The sequence below is a fragment of the Aquarana catesbeiana genome, linkage group LG01 (genome assembly GCF_042186555.1).
Source record: "Aquarana catesbeiana isolate 2022-GZ linkage group LG01, ASM4218655v1, whole genome shotgun sequence".
Classification (NCBI taxonomy): domain Eukaryota; kingdom Metazoa; phylum Chordata; class Amphibia; order Anura; family Ranidae; genus Aquarana; species Aquarana catesbeiana.
In genome coordinates, this window is record NC_133324.1 from 949,586,613 (window position 1) to 949,604,043 (window position 17,431).

Below are 17,431 nucleotides of genomic sequence, written 5' to 3' on the forward strand. Positions count from 1 at the left end.
CGGTTGTTATACTCGGATAGCCGGTCGCCCGCTGTAAACAACGGTCCCGGGATGATGCCTGCAGCTGCGGGCGTCATCCCGGTATAACCCTGGAAAGCCGAGTACGCAGATCTGCGTACGCTCGGCGGGAAGGGGTTAAAGCTCTTCTACTACTAGCCTGCTTGCTGCCACATCCACCTGCTGACTGCTGCCTACTGGACTGATTACAGGCATTCCTACGTCACCGTGCTCCTGTGGCTGCTGCCTCACTATCAGTGGCCCCCGAATCGGAGCTGTACAAGAGGCCCTCCTCTACACGCCAGGCTCACCGATCAAGTATATGACAGTACCAAACAGCCATGTCTGAGCCTCAGGGCCGTCTTTAATTTTGATTGGGCCCTGGGAAAACATTTTCTTGGGCCCCCCCTCCATTCTGAGACATACAAAAAATAGAAGGTAGACTCAAAATCAGTTTACTGCAGCAGATCACGCAGCGATTGCAATTGTTTGCCAGAGGTTACAGCCTATCATTACTGCTCAATGGCTGGTTTCTAGAGGTTACAACACATAATTTCTGCTTGCCGATTGGTTGCTAGAGGTTAGTGTACATTATTAGCGCTCACTAATTGGTTGCTAGGGGTTACAGCACATCATTAGCACTTACTGATTGGTTGCTAGAGATTAAAGCAGATCACTAATGTTTGCTGATTGGTTGCTAGAGGTTCATGCACATCATTACCTCTCACTGAGCAGTGGAGCAATCCCAAATAATTGAGCAAGTAAAGGGGCACATTAATACACATACTACAGGAGAGGTTCAGAGACTGCGGACATACTGCAGGAGACAATCAGAGACTGCGGACATACTGCAGGAGATTACCAGAGACTGCGGACACACTGCAGGAGACAATCAGAGACTGTGGACATATTGCAGGAGACAATCAGAGACTGCGGACATACTGCAGGAGATTACCAGAGACTGCGGACATACTGCAGGAGACAATCAGATACTGCGGACATACTGCAGTATGTGGCGAAAAATGGGCGTGGTCTACGCGCCATAGTGGGCATGGCTTAAATGGGCGTGGCTCAAGAGGGTGTGGTTAGAGTCTGAGATAAATGAGGGATGGAGAGGGAAAGGGGGAGAGGGAAATGACGGGACAGCAGCCCCAGATCCTACACAATAAAAATATGTGTATTCTAGAAAGTTTAACAATCAGCAGATAAAGATACTCCAAACACCTGGTGTTAGCACTTCAATCATCCCGGCACCATGGTTGTTATGGTGTCAGGATGATTGAAGTGCATTATTTCTATTATTACATTGTAATATAAAATGAAATCATTCAACTCACCATAATGCAGAATCAGTGGGAGCCCCGAGTGTGTCACTAGCCACGTCGCCTGCCACCAGCCGTCCGTCCTTGCATCAGGTGCCCCCAGCAGAGCCCCCCCTCACACCAGGTGCCCCCAGCGGAGCTCCCCCTTACATCAGGTGCCCCCAGCGGAGCCCCCCTCACATCAGGTGCCCCCAGCGGAGCCCCCCTCACATCAGGTGTCCCCGGCAGAGCCCCCCCTCACATCAGGTGTCCCCGGCAGAGCCCCCCCTCACATCAGGTGTCCCCGGCAGAGCCCCCCCTCACATCAGGTGTCCCCGGCAGAGCCCCCCCTCACATCAGGTGTCCCCGGCAGAGCCCCCCTCACATCAGGTGTCCCCGGCGGAGCCCCCCCTCACATCAGGTGCCCCCTAGCAGAGCCCCCCCTCACAACAGGTGCCCCCAGCGGAGCCCCCCCCTTACATCAGGTGCCCCCAGCGGAGCCCCCCTCACATCAGGTGCCCCCAGCGGAGCCCCCCCTCACATCAGGTGTCCCCGGCAGAGCCCCCCCTCACATCAGGTGTCCCCGGCAGAGCCCCCCTCACATCAGGTGTCCCCGGCGGAGCCCCCCCTCACATCAGGTGTCCCCAGCGGAGCCCCCCCTCACATCAGGTGTCCCCGGCGGAGCCCCCCTCACATCAGGTGTCCCCGGCGGAGCCCCCCTCACATCAGGTGTCCCCGACGGAGCCCCCCTCACACCAGGTGTCCCCGGCGGAGCCCCCCCTCACATCAGGTGTTCCCGGCGGAGCCCCCCTCACATCAGGTGTCCCCGGCGGAGCCCCGCCTCACACCAGGTGTCCCTGGCGGAGCCCCCCCTCACATCAGGTGTCCCCGGCGGAGCCCCCCGCACATCAGGTGTCCCCGGCGGAGCCCCCCCTCACACCAGGTGTCCCTGGCGGAGCCCCCTCTCACATCAGGTGTCCCCAGCGGAGCCCCCCTCACATCAGGTGTCCCCGGCAGAGCCCCCCTCACATCAGGTGTCCCTGGCGGAGCCCCCCCTCACATCAGGTGTCCCTGGTGGAGCCCCCCCTCACATCAGGTGTCCCTGGCGGAGCCCCCCTCACATCAGGTGTCCCTGGCGGAGCCCCCCTCAGATCAGGTATCCCTGGCGGAGCCCCCCCTCACATCAGGTGTCCCTGGCGGAGCCCCCCCTCACATCAGGTGTCCCTGGCGGAGCCCCCCCTCACATCAGGTGCCCCTGGCGGAGCCCCCCTCACATCAGGTGTCCCTGGCGGAGCCCCCCCTCACATCAGGTGTCCCCAGTGGAGCTCCCCCTCACATCAGGTGTCCCCAGTGGAGCTCCCCTTACATCAGGTGTGTCCCCAGTGGAGCTCCCCCTTACAAATTCCCACAGCGGTGCGCCCCCCCTCCCCTACCTCAGAGGCGTCTGCCGGTGTCTTGTCGAATACCGCATGGCAAAACCCCCGCCCCTTTCCATAACAGACTGGCAGCGGGGTGGGGGGTAGGCGGGGTGAGGCGGAGCGGGCGGAGGGTGGGCGGCGATGGAGGAGCTCCGTCTAGCCCCCCCCAGCCGTCTTCCTGAGCTTCTTCAAGATGGCGGCCGGCGGAGACAATGTCTCCGCCGTCCGCAGACCTCTAGCGGCGGGCGGCGGCGAAAATCAAAAACCGGATTTCTCGGGACATTTCCCGGGACACCAAAAATTTGGGAATGGAGTGTAAGTCCCGGGAAATCCGGGACAGTTGGCAACTATGAATCAGAGACTGCAGACATTATACAGGGGATGGTCAGAGAACTTTTAGCAATGTCTCCGCCGTCCGCAGACCTCTAGCGGCGGGCGGCGGCGAAAATCAAAAACCGGATTTCTCGGGACATTTCCCGGGACACCAAAAATTCGGGAATGGAGTGTAAGTCCCGGGAAATCCGGGACAGTTGGCAACTATGAATCAGAGACTGCAGACATTATACAGGGGATGGTCAGAGAACTTTCAGCAATGCACAGCTTTACAGTTAAATAATACAGCTCAGGGTTTAAACAGTCAGGTATTTTATGGTTGTAAGGACATACCTGGCCAGCCAAACTCACTACATACATTCAGGACTGTGGGCGTGGCTTCCACTCTCTGCTGTCACTAAAGCAGCTGGGAGCTCCACTGATGCTTTGTTGGGGAGCCCACATCACCCCTGAATGGTCGCCCCGATGACAGCTTTGCAGAGCACACAGAGGGCATGGGAGGATGTATTCAGCGCTAGCCAGCTGAGAGGGGCGGGGCCTGGAGCTCCACTGACGCTCTGACCCCGCCCACGTGCAGCCTGTGTACTCGGAATAGAGCGCCTGTAGTGAGAGTCAGTGATCGGAGTGGGAGTGTCATTGGAGCTCCCGGCCCCGCCCCTGGACCTCTGTATTCACCAGCCAGTATAGAGGGGGCGGAGGGGGCTCCATTGACACTCGCACTCCGATCACTGGCTCTCACTACAGAAGCTCTTTTCCGAGTACACAGGCTTCACGTGAGCGGGGTCAGAGCGTCAGTGGAGCTCCCGGCCCCGCCCCCTCTCAGCTGGCTAGCGAGGAATACATCCTCCCGTGTCCTCTGTGTGCTCTGCAAAGCTGTCATCGGGGCCCCAATTCACGGCTAGCGCGGGCCCCCCAACAAAGATTGGGCCCAGGGCAAGTGCCCCGTTTGCCCTGCGCTAAAGACGGCCCTGCTGAGCCTGCAAAAGGACCGTCTCCATTGGATGAGATCTGTCAGCACCTTGCTGCACTTATACAAGCAGTTAAGAATCTACAGGAAGGATATGTTCATCTGGAGGAATGTGTACAGTCCTTGGATACACCAGCAACTATTCCTGCTTTTGCTTCCACCTCTGCTGCATCTGCTACTCAAGCAGGAACTCCCAAAAATCCACAGTAATGATGTTATGTAAGTTCATAGCGTTCCGCAAGGCATGCTTGCCAACTCTACTTTACTCTAGAGCCACGAACCTTTTCCCTGGAATCCATCAAGGTGGGATTCATCATTTCCCTACTTCAAGGAGAACCACAGTCCTGGGCCCACTGATTATTGAAAGAGAATAATGCACAACTAAATACTATACAACTATTCTTCGATGCCATGTCACAGCTGTATGATGACCCACAGTGATCCACCACTGCCGAGGCAGCTCTACATGCATTCCAGCAAGGCCGCAGGGTGGTCAAAAGCTAGGTCACTGATTTCAGACGCTGGAGTGCAGATACCAGTTGGAATGATGCAGCCCTGCATCATCAGTTTTGTTTGGGTCTCTCAGAGGGCCTTAAAGATTAACTAGTTTGGGTTTGTGTGCCAAGCTCTCTAGACGCTTTAATCACTCTTTCAATCGAGATTGATTGCCGCCTATGTGAAAGCAGATCTGAAAGATCCACACAACAGTTCCATCCGGTATGGATGTTGCTCAGGATTCCTGTTCCTCCCAACCCAGTTTCCGGAACTTCTGCTTCATCCGCTCCAGAGGCACCCGAACCTATGCAACTGGACCTGATCCACCCTTCATTAACTCCGGAAGAACGTCAATGCCCACAATTGAATAACTTTTGCCTATACTGCGCAGAAGCCAGTCACTATGTGTGCATCTGCCCAGCTAAGCCTCGTAAGTTTCTTTCCCTTTCTTCAGGTAACCAGTCACCCTTGTCTGCCAACTCAGCTCACATAGCTCTGCCTGTTTCCTTCCAGCTTTCGGGAAGAATCGTGTCGGTGACCGCAATTATTTATTTGGGAACTTGTAGCTGTTTCACTGACCTGTCCTTTGCAGTTCAGCAACATATCCCGCTACAAACAAGAGGACAAGGACTCACCGTATTCCTAGCCGATGGGTCTTGCATCAAACCAGGACTTGTAACTAAGGAGACACCACCAATCCTGACTATCACCTCCACCAACTATCATGAGCTGCTGCATTTAGATGCAATGTCATCACCATTATTTCCTGTCATTTTGGGCCTACCCTGGCTAAAGGCCCACAACCCACAGATTGATTTGAATTCTGGAGATGTCAAGTTCCTGTCACCATACTGCCAGAAACACTGCATGACAGCATCACCTTCCATCATACGTTACTTTGTGTATGGACTCAAACATGGAATTGTGCCAAGTGGTTCCAAAGCCTTACAATGAATACTTGGATGTTTTCAGTAAACGAGGAGCAGATACTCTCCCCCCGCAAAGATCCTAAGATTGCCCCTTCGAGCTTCTCCCTGGAGCTGAAATTCCCTTTGGACGCATCTTCCCCTTGTCTGAATGGGAATTAGGGCTACATTGATGAAAACCTACAGAACCTACAGAAAGCATTCATCTGTCCTACCTCATCAGCCGGTGCAGGTATATTCTTTGTAGAAAAAAAGGATCATTCTCTGAGACCACGTGTTGACTACCGTGATCTAAACAAGGTCACAGTGAAAAAATGCTATCCTCTTCCCTTGGCCCACGGAACTGTTCCAAAGATTTAAATCTGGCATGATCTTTACAAAACTGGACTTGAGAGGGGCATATAACATTGTCCGTATTCAAGAAGGGGATGAATGGAAGACTGCTTTCCGTACTCGATTCGGGCACTTTGAGTACTTAGTCATGCCCTTTGGCCTATGCACTGCACCAGCCACCTTCCAGGACTTCTTCAACGACATTTTCACTACTTTAGCTACAATCTGCTAAAGAAAAATGACAAACGATTGCATTCAGTTTTGGGCATAGTGAGTCGGTCACCTCTATAGGGAGAAGAGCTGGGGTTAATTGTTGTTGTGCTGTTCAGAGCTCCTAGGGCTGAGTCTCTGTTCCCTATCCCTGGCTTCTGGAACTGTTGGAGGGTTCTAGAACTTAGAGGATGGAGGAGCAGAGATTAGGCCTGAATATTTATAAAGTCTCCTCCAATCCCTTGGTGGGGAGGGCCCAGAAAGTGGGGAGATAGCCCATAAAAGTTCTAGAGTCTGGCAGCAGGAGAGCAGAGTTCAGTTGGATGGAGGGGCTGGAGGCGCTCCTGGCTCCTCCTCTTCTCGAGTGCCCCGTCGAAGACGTGCTCTCCTTCGTGGACACCTGTGCAGGCGCGCTCCTGTGTCCTGCTTCTGCGTCTATTCACACAGAAAGCAGGACTCGGCCCCACCCCCTGGTGCCTGCATCATTTGATTTGATTGACAGCAGCGGGAGACAGTGGCTGCGCTGCTATCAATCTATCCAATCAGGGCACGAGACACCGGCCGGAGCTGGTGTGCTCTTCTAGTTGTGGAAAACACAGGGCTCAGGTAAGTATAACGGGGGCTGGGGGGGGGGGCTGTTGAGTGACAGAAGGTTTTTCATCTTAATGCATAGAATGCATTAAGGTGAAAAAACACGAGGGATTTACCAAAGGGCCTGAGTGTCAAGAGGAAGCACTGCTCCCCAGAGCCTGATATAGGAGAAGCAGGAGAAGCAGCAAGGTGCAATATCCCACTTGCTCACTACCAAGGAACAGCTTAGTGCCAATTAACCTCTTGGCAAAGAGCGCACACAAACATGCGGCCTCTTGGCAGACAGGCCTTGGCGCAGAGCAGCCGCATATTTGTGTGCAATAGTGCAAATAGAGCTGTGTCTAGAGCAAGCGCCCTACATGCTCTCAACACAGTTACCAGCGCATAATGGAAAGCCGCGATCGGGAGCTTTTTAATCATGTGACCGCCGTGACAACCAATCACAGTGGTCACATGACCATAAGCCCCACCTCCCAGCATTCTAAACCCCTTAAAGGGCCGGTGGGTGCTGGCTCCAAGGGGTTAAAACCCATAAAGTGGGGGTCACCAACCCGTAGATCGCGATCCACTAGTAGATCGCGGACAGGTGACTGGTAGATTGCGGTCTGGGCTTGCTGACCCACCATCCCAGAGCATCGAACAGAGTGTAATGCAGAGGGATTACTTTTTTACTTGTAAAGTTAGAGCTGTAGTGGGGAGCACTAGCTGGGCTCTTCCTTCCCAGGCTTTTCCAGCCATGCGGTTCAGCTGCTGCTGCTGACATCCTGGATCATGGAGAAGACGATCCACACATAGATACTGCTGCTGTTACACTACAGGCCTTCCTTCTTGTGGATTGATGTGAGTGCACATTTAGCTGCCTAATAAAATACTGTTTTAATACTGCACTTAGTGGCGCCCCCCTCTGTCCCTTGTTACCACCTGATTTAAATCCATGACTGACGTGCAAAGCACACTAGAGGTTTAAATCAGGTGTAAGGAGGCAACACACAACACCGTAATCGCTGATCTTTGACTTCTCCCATGTTGTTCAGGTAGATCTCCACTTCTTTAAGGTTGCCTACTGCTGTAATGCCACCCTCCACCTCTTGCTTGGGGATCTAAGGAACAGCCATGTGCATCCACATTTTCCACAGGGAGAGAACTTGTGTTTGGAGTCTTTTTGCTACCAGTTGAACTGATCTGTTTATCCTATGGGAGGACAGCATAGTGATTTTTAGTAGCCAGAGACAGTAGCAGGCCCTCAGTTTGCGTTCAAGTTACATTTCTGGGCATCCCATACCTTCCCTTACCTATCCATATTCATCCCCTAATAAACCAAAAACAAAACAAACCACTCTGGACTGGCTCTTGATTTCTGTGCGAGTGCTGGAAAATTCCTATTGCCTGGCTGTGCATGAGAGGGAAGACCCAAATATCTAGCGGGCCTTGCGGGGGTAGGGCTACATTTATTTTGACATTAAGAAAAATGCCCCTCCTCTTTCATAACCCCCACCAGTTCTGCTGTAGTGTCCAATTACTGTGCCAGAACATTTGTAAGGACACCATACATTGCAACTCCCTGAACAATCTACCCACTACTACACATTGGCGCACAATGACTGCTGGCCAACCCCTGTACCCTGCCACCACAGCCCCCACCTCCTTAAAATTAACACTCGCCTCCCTGCACATTGGTCCCCAGCTCCATGCATTGTCACCTTCCACAGCAAAGCACCTCCTTCACACCCATCTCACCAACCTCTATAACAGTGCTTCACTACTGTCCTCCTCACCTTCCATATCACAGCACCTTCCTCCCATCCAACTTAGCCCTTTAATTATAGATCCTTCCTTCCACCATCTCACCAACCCCCGCTGATCACAGTGCCTCCCTCCCATCCACCTTATCCCCTATATCAATGGTCTCCAAACTGCGGCCCGAGGGCCATTTGTAGCCCTTTGCTAACTATTATCTGGCCCTTGAGGCACTATTCCTCCCAGAGATATGAGGCAGTATTCCTCCTACTGACACCAATAATAGGGTACTATTCCTCCCACTAATACCAATGATGGGGTACTATTCCTCCCACTGATACCAATGATGGGGTACTATTCCTCCCACTGATACCAATGATGGGGTACTATTCCTCCTTCTACTGACCGCCAATCCTGAGGCCATGTTCATTCTTACTGATGTTGAGCCTGGGACATTTTCTTCTTCCACAGGCCACAATCTGCCCCCCCATCTAAAGTCTGAAGGGCAGTAAACTGGCCCTTTGAAAAGTTTGCAGACAACTGCCCTATATCACAGTGTCTTCCTCACACCCATCTCACCAACTTCCCTGGTCATAGGACCTCCCTCCCACCCATCTTATTAACATCACAGTCCCTTCCTCACTCCCATTTCACAAATTCTCCTGGTCATACCATCTCCCTACCTTCTCATCCCCCCCAGTCATATCACCTCCCTGGCCAACTGACACAACTCACCCCCCACTTACAGCTCTTTCTTCCCTGGTCACTTCACCCTCCATTCACAGCGCATCTCTTCCTGACCACCTCACCCTAAGCTAAGCCTAAGCATTGAAATGCTTCCTCCTCGCCCACTTCTGCCCCCAATTCCAATGCATCCATCACTTACCCTCAGCTCACAGTACATCCCTGACAGTCACCACTCCATCTCCGTTACCACCTAATTCTCTCCATCAGTGCAAACATCTCCTCCGCCCCTCTGCTGTCTCTGTCCCCCACCATTTGCATGCTACATTTCACATTAACCATCAGCCAGACCCAACAAACTTATCTGTCATGGAATGGGCCCATATTTGCTAGTAAGAATACATTTTTTTGTCTTACAAATAGGGTTGCATGCCAGAATTCCTAGAGCACCATGGGTTTTCTAAAGTGGCAGCATAGCAGAATCAGTAACCCAAAAAAAAAAAATATGACACTTACCTTCACATTTGTTTATCATAGGATGTGCCAATTGAAGAAAACAATTAGCCTTCTTTTCACGTGCTGAGAACATTGATAATGCTGTAAGACAGGACAGATGATGAGTGATAAACACCATTATACAGACTCTACAGGATACTTGTGGATTCCTCACGACATTTGACTGGAGTCATCAGGAATTTAAAACATGTCTAAATCCAAAATCAGGGAGGGGATTCTAAGTGTGGAGGGAGTGTACTGACAGGGAGTAGAGAGAGGTCGCTGTTCCTGATCACTAGGAACAGCAGATCTCTCTCTACTTTCCTGACAGAACGAGTATCTGTTTGTTTACATTGACAGATCCCCGTTCTGGCTCTCTGAGAAGCGATCGCGGGTCGCCGGTGACCCAACATTTATCTAGGAGGGCGTTACAAATATATTGCTGCTTACCAGTACTTACATGTGGTGGCTGCATTAGTTCTCTTTTGTCAAACTTTTTTCCCTTTATTTTCATCTGGTGATCCTACAAATAGCATACTTCCTGTCCCTTCAAGTCTACACAATTTTTTCCATTGTGGGAAGCAATGTCTGTCCCATGTCAGGCTAGACTTCGAACATGCACACCTTTGTTCATTTCATGGTGTATAAATAGGATTAGTAGTTTACAAATAAAGATAATGTTTGACCTTTAAAAAATGCAAAATGAACTCATGTGCTGCTATGTATGCTCTGTAAATAAATTAATACTATAATACTTTGTGTATAACGAACTGCTGCATTCTATCACTTTAAAAAGTATACAATTTAATTAAGCAGTGATGTGCTGTTCAGATGCTATAATTAATCAATGGGTGCATAACATGTGCAAATATGCAAAATCTACTGTGATCAGAAAAACTTTGATGACAAAACCTACGGTAATAAACAAACCATTTAGAATGTGCCACCACTGTACAAGACAAAATATTTACTGTAAATGTACCATTAAATGTAAAGCTGCAAATAAATGTCCATAATATCCATACTCCAAAATAGGAGCTTTAAAAACAGTCCAAAACTTCCAAATGCGTGAAAAATAGTGACCTTCCCAAAGCTTGCTTGCAACCACCTTATTACCTCTGGGTGAAGTGCATGCTCACTGACCAATAGGTCAATATTCGCGGTTCTGATAATAAGTTAAATTGATTCACTCTCCATTCCACTGGTTCTCCTCCATTTGTGATTATGCCTTTAAGGGGGTGACTCCTTACTATGGGTGGGTTGCAAGACAAATGACGTAGAGTGTATAGCAACAAAAAAACAACAAAACAACAAAAAACAAGCTAAAGACTTGACAATTGTATAACAGATGATCCATACTTCCAACATACCTGCCAGACCAACCCATACTCCAATTCCCCTTACCCTCCCCCATTAATGGAGACCACACCAAGTTGAAGTAAATTGGCCGTAGCAGCCTCTTTATTAACAACTCAACTTAAAATTAACATAACTGTATAAAACATCTGTTAAACCACCACCCATCAGTCAATACTCGTGTTGGTCTTTGAAGGAAACCCCAAAATTACCATATGACATTAATAATGCACTGCGGTACCTTTAAACCAAAATAGGCCTCCAGCTAGCATACTAGCTCGGAGACAAAACCAGTGACCGCAGTGCACCCGTTAACCAAATTCCAGCTAAACCACCGTTAACTGGAATACCACCAGCGGGCCCCCTACCACCGATGGGTCCCAAACTCTTCCTTATCCAAGGTTTGCTCCTTCACCCGCAAACACCAACACCCATCACAGCACTCCCCTCCACACCCTCAATGCTCTCTGGATACCGTCTTGCATTCCTAAAGCCCACATGTCAATACCCACCGCATTGAGGTGTACCCCATCTCCCCTGAGATAGCACCAGGTGTCCACTTCCAGCTCCAAATGTCTGATAACCAGCCCCCCGTTCCTGACTACAAATCTGCTCATGTCCCTGTTCATCTTTTTACGGGCCTTATTAATCCGCTGCACCGATCTAGCCAATCGCCAGGTAGCCCGAGCAATGATGTCAGGCCGTATAATCAGCATCTCAGGAAATGCCATGCGGAGCTGCAAGAAATCAAATTTAATATCCACTAAAACGTCCGGCGGCCATCCAGACGTGCAAAGCGATCCACTTCTGGAACTGTCCTGCTCCAGAGCATATCCAGTACTCCCAACCACCGTATAAAGGCTTCCTGTCTAGAAATGACCAACTGTCTCCCATCAGGCCTCACATCTGCTCTTTTTGCTTCCCAAAAAACATATGAGTGGCCCAATATCCAGACCAGGCCCTGTGTTCCATCTGAAAGAGAAGAAAACAACCAAGATGCACCCTAACACGCATCCCCATGCTGACATACCCCCTGAATTCCCCTACTCCCATTAATCTGACAACAGGTGGGGACAAACATACAACTTGAACCGCCGTGATTCCCACCTACCAATGCGTTTTACCGCTGCATCGTTCAACGCCCATGTGACAGTCTCAGTAGCCACCCCAATTCGAAACGAATGCAAGGAAAATTCCTTGTCCCACAAACCCAACGCCTGTAAGAATTTCCGGAACACAGAAATGAATTGAAATCTTGACAAAGGGGTGCCATCCACATGCACTAAAAAGGACCCTGCCACATTTGGGTGAACTGCAAGGAATCTCTTTACCGCCTCCACCGGACATAGGGGCGAACCCATTATAGAAAATATCTGAACCTTCCTACCCCTGCCCAAGTGATCTGTTTTTGATTTGTGCAACACCAGGGACAACCTATCCTCCCCACAGGTGATCTCTGTGATCCATAGGCCTCCACTGACCTTCTTGGAAGGGCGGACTAGCTCGCCTATCCGAAACGTCCCAAAAAACGCAAAGGAGAACGCCGTTTTGAACAACAAAACCTCATAATCCGATGAACACATAACAACCAACTGGACCAAAACCCTCCCCAGCAGCTCAAATGAAACAGGGCACCTGGAGTCCCTGTGTTTCTGTGAGCACCGATACCCTTTCATCGCTTGTTGTATCCAAAAATCTTTTGTGAAGTCCTGGCAACCCTGCAACTTGAACAAAAATGCCAACCCTGCCAAGTTCTTCTCCAACCCAGACATGGAGACCCCTTCTTCCATGTTTCTTGAGACAAAATACAGGAACATCAACCGTAGGTCCTGTCCCTCCTGCTCATTCTCGACCTGTTTCAAAAAAATCAACCATTCTCGCCATGCCCTGTTATATGCAGCCCACGTCGCGGCGCTTACTGACTGTCTGATCCATCCGTAGACAATCCCAAGGCAATCCTCCACAGCCCTTCGAGACAAGGAACCCTGTGTTGCTCCGCCGCCGGCACCAACTCCTGAATCTTGTCCCACTGAAAGCGAGACAAAGCATCAGCAATGACTTTCTCCACTCCCGGGAGGTGTACAGCATAAATAAAAACATTCAACTGTAGACAGCGCAACACTAAGTGTTGGAGCAGCCGTACCATGGGCGGGGACGCGGCTACCTCGTTGATTACTTGCACCACCCCCAAGTTATCCCCGTGAAAGCGCACTTTCAGGCTCCTGAAGGACTTTCCCCACAGCTCCACAGCCAGCACCACCGGAAACAATTCCAGTAATACCATGTACCGGAGAAAACCTGCCTCTTTCCACGAATCCAGCCAAGGACCTGCACTCCACCTACCCCGAAAAAAGGCCCCAAACCCAGTCGAACCGGCAGCATCTGTGTAAAGTTCCAAATCAAAGTTGCTTACCGGCCTTTACATCCACTGTAGTAATATGCCCAAAGCGAATGTACAACTTGCTTCTCGTTTTCATGGTGTCTCCAGATATCTGAGGGTGCTGTTGGTGTACCTATAAGAAGGGTGGTCATCCAGAATACCTACTATTTCCTTTCAGATGGGGGCTCGTCCGGGATAAGACAATCATCCATGTTGGGGTAGACTTTTGTCTATTTTGACAAATTCTTCCTTACCATGGCTCTGATAAAGTCTTATCCTTTTAAATTTAAAGAGAAAGGAAGGACGGACCACGCCTTAATAGACACACTCACAGGAGTGTGACATTTTAGGGTGATTGGGAGACCCGAGTCTTTATTTAGGACTCAGTTCAGTATCCTTTTGGGAAGGATATTTAGGTAACCAACAGCGCCCGCTAAATCTTTTCTTCTCTTTCAGTTGTATCGAAGTAATAAGATAACTTGTGATTGCTGATATTTTTTTGTTGTGGCAGCTTGGCTTTTCTATAATGTTATGCCCAGGTTGGCTTTAAGCATTTTGGGAACGATGTTGAAAAGTGTACACGCCCATTGGAAGCTTGAAGCTCGTGGGAATAAAGGTGATCGATCAGGTAGGTAGGAATTTTTTGTCAGAAATAGGGACAAAGTAAATTAGAAATTTCCCTTGCTTATATCCAAATATCATGAGAGTGGTGAGTACTTTTGTATGTATGTCCATATAATCTGCTAAGTTTTCTTTAAAGAATGAAAGAAGGTATGGGAAAATTCAAATGTGTGTATGTCATTACTTAACCACTTCAGCCCCGGAAGGATTTACCCCCTTCCTGACCAGAGCACTTTTTACAATTTGGCACTGTGTCGCTTTAACTGCTAATTGCGCGGTCATGCAATGCTGTACCCAAACGAAATTTGGGTCCTTTTCTTCCCACAAATAGAGCTTTCTTTTGATGGTATTTGATCACCTCTGCCGTTTTTATTTTTTGCGCTATACATGGAAAAAGACCGAAAATTTTGAAAAAAAAAGATATTTTCTAATTTTTGTTCTAAAAAAAATCCAATAAACTCAATTTTTGTCATACTTTTAGGCCAAAATGTATTCGGCCACATGTCTTTGGTAAAAAAAATGTCAATAAGTATATATTTATTGGTTTGCGCAAAAGTTATAGCGCCTACAAACTAGGGTACATTTTCTGGAATTTACACAGCCTTTAATTTATGACTGCCTATGTTGTTTCTTGAGGTGCTAAAATGGCAGGGCAGTACAAAACCCCCACAAATGACCCCATTTTGGAAAGTAGACACCCCAAGGAAATTGCTGAGAGGCATGTTGAGCCCATTGAATATTCATTTTTTTTGTCCCAAGTGATTGAATAATGACAAAAAAAAAAATAATTACAAAAAGTTGTCACTAAATGATATATTGCTCACACAGGCCATGGGCATATGTGGAATTGCACCCCAAAATACATTTAGCTGCTTCTCCTGAGTATGGGGATACCACATGTGTGGGACTTTTTAGGAGCCTAGCCGCGTACGGGCCCGAAAACCAAGCACCGCCTTCAGGATTTCTAAGGGTGTAAATTTTAGATTTCACTCTTCACTGCCTATCACAGTTTCGGAGGCCATGGAATGCCCAGGTGGCACAACCCCCCCCCCAAAATGACCCCATTTTGGAAAGCAGACACCCCAAGCTATTTGCTGAGAGGCATGGTGAGTATTTTGCAGCTCTCATTTGTTTTTGAAAATGAAGAAAGACAAGAAAAAACATTTTTTTTTTCTTTTTTTAATTTTCAAAACTTTGTGACAAAAAGTGAGGTCTGCAAAATACTCACTATACCACTCAGCAAATAGCTTGGGGTGTCTACTTTCCAAAATGGGGTCATTTGGGGGGTTTTGTGCCACCTGGGCATTCCATGGCCTCCGAAACTGTGATAGGCAGTGAAGAGTGAAATCAAAAATTTACGCCCTTAGAAAGCCTGAAGGCGGTGCTTGGTTTTCGGGGTCCCGTGGGCGGCTAGGCTCCCAAAAAGTCCCACACATGTGGTATCCCCATACTCAGGAGAAGCAACAGAATGTATTTTGGGGTGTAATTTCACATATTCCCATGGCATGTTTGAGCAATATATCATTTAGTGACAACTTTGTGCAAAAAAAAAAAAAAATTTGTCTCTTTCCCGCAACTTGTGTCACAATATAAAATATTCCATGGACTCGACATGCCTCTCAGCAAATAGCTTGGGGTGTCTACTTTCCAAAATGAGGTCATTTGGGGGGGGGGGTTGAACTGTTCTGGCATTTTATGCACAACATCTAGAAGCTTATGTCACACATCACCCACTCTTCTAACCACTTGAAGACAAAGCCCTTTCTGACACTTTTTGATTACATGAAAAAATTATTTTTTTTTGCAAGAAAATTACTTTGAACCCCCAAACATTATATTTTTTTTGAAAGCAAATGCCCTACAGATTAAAATGGTGGGTGTTTCATTTTTTTTTTTTCACACAGTATTTGCGCAGCGATTTTTCAAAGCATTTTTTGGGGAAAAAACACCCTTTTTTAAATTTTAATGCACTAAAACACACTATATTGCCCAAATGTTTGATGAAATAAAAAAGATGATCTTAGGCCGAGTACATGGATACCAAACATGACATGCTTTAAAATTGCGCACAAACGTCCAGTGGCAACAAAATAAATACATTTTTAAAAGCCTTTAAAAGCCTTTACAGGTTACCACTTTAGATTTACAGAGGAGGTCTACTGCTAAAATTACTGCCCTCGATCTTCGCGGTGATAACTCACTTGCATGGTGCAATTGCTGTTTACATTTGACGCCAGACCGACGCTTGTGTTCGCCTTAGCGCGAGAGCAGGGGGGACAAGGGTGCTTTTTTTTTTTTTTTTTTTTTTTTTCTTTATTATTTTTTTGCTTTTTTATCTTATTTTTAAACGGTTCCTTTCATTTTTTTTTTTTTTAAATCATTTTTATTGTTATCTCAGGGAATGTAAATATCCTCTATGATAGCAATAGGTAGTGACAGGTACTCTTTTTTGAAAAAATTGGGGTCTATTAGACCCTAGATTTTTTCCTCTGCCCTCAAAGCATCTGACCACACCAAGATCGGTGTGATAAAATGCTTCCCCTATTTCCCAATGGCGCTATTTACATCCGGCGAAATCTAAGTCATAAAATGCTCGTAGCGTCCGGTTTCTTAGGCCATAGAGATGTTTGGAGCCACTCTGGTCTCTATTCAGCTCTATGGTCAGCTGGCTGAATCACCGGCTGCATTCTCAGGTTCCCTGTTGAGACAGGAGAGCCAGAGAAAAACACGGAAGACGGTGGGGGGGGCATTCCCTCCCACTGCTTGTAAAAGCAGTCTAGAGGCTAATTAGCCACTAGGATTGCTTTTACATGAAAGCCGACCGTTGGCTGAAAAGAATGATACCAAGATGATACCTAAACCTGCAGGCATCATTCTGGTATAACCACTCAAAGTCGTGAATGGCGTACCTGAAGAAAAAAAAAAATGGTTAACAATAAAGCACAGTAAACGGTAAATTATAAAAAATTGCATACCTGAAAAGCAAACATGATAAAAAATAATAACAATAAAACATTGCAGAATAGAATACAGTAAAAAAGAGCAGAACAATAGAGAGAGAATAGAGAGAGAACAATGAAACGACAACTATTTTTTTTATTTTATATTTTTGTTTGTGTTTTTTTTTTACACTTTTTTTGTAACTGTAACTTTTATAACTGTAACTGGTTCCAGGTTCGGGTCTCTCAAAATGCGATGGCATTTTGGGAGACCCTGTGAAAGTGCGCCTAGTTTGTGGAATGCTGTACCCTACGCTAATACTCAACTAGTGCATGGTAGCGTTCAAAACATTCACCAATGCAAAGACCAGGATTGTCAGGACAGGAGGGACAATAATAGCAGGTGTCACGTCTATATCCGCGCTTGCTGCAGACACAACATCTTTTTTGGGGAGGTTCGTTGGGTAGGGGTACTCGGGAGGACATAAAGAAAATGAATCTCATGCAGCCGACTGATTTGGTTGGGGATGTGAATGGGGGAAGTACGGGTGCTGCAGAAGCGGTGGGTTCCCAATTAGGATTGGCGAATGCAGCAGGAAGGGCACTATGGGCACGACGGGCTTGTGTTTGTCTTCTTGGTGGCAGCGG

The 17,431-nt window shown here is 48.1% G+C and overlaps 1 protein-coding gene across 1 annotated transcript in view; it reads right to left on the reverse strand.

The window, feature by feature from the left end:
* The window catches only part of LOC141121648 (von Willebrand factor A domain-containing protein 5A-like), a 156,889-nt gene that overhangs the window by 17,212 nt on the left and 122,246 nt on the right, over positions 1-17,431 (reverse strand). Inside the window, exon 17 of the mRNA XM_073611327.1 lies at positions 9,509-9,589. Coding sequence (XP_073467428.1) covers positions 9,509-9,589 — 81 coding nt within the window. The remainder of the gene's footprint in view (positions 1-9,508; positions 9,590-17,431) is intronic.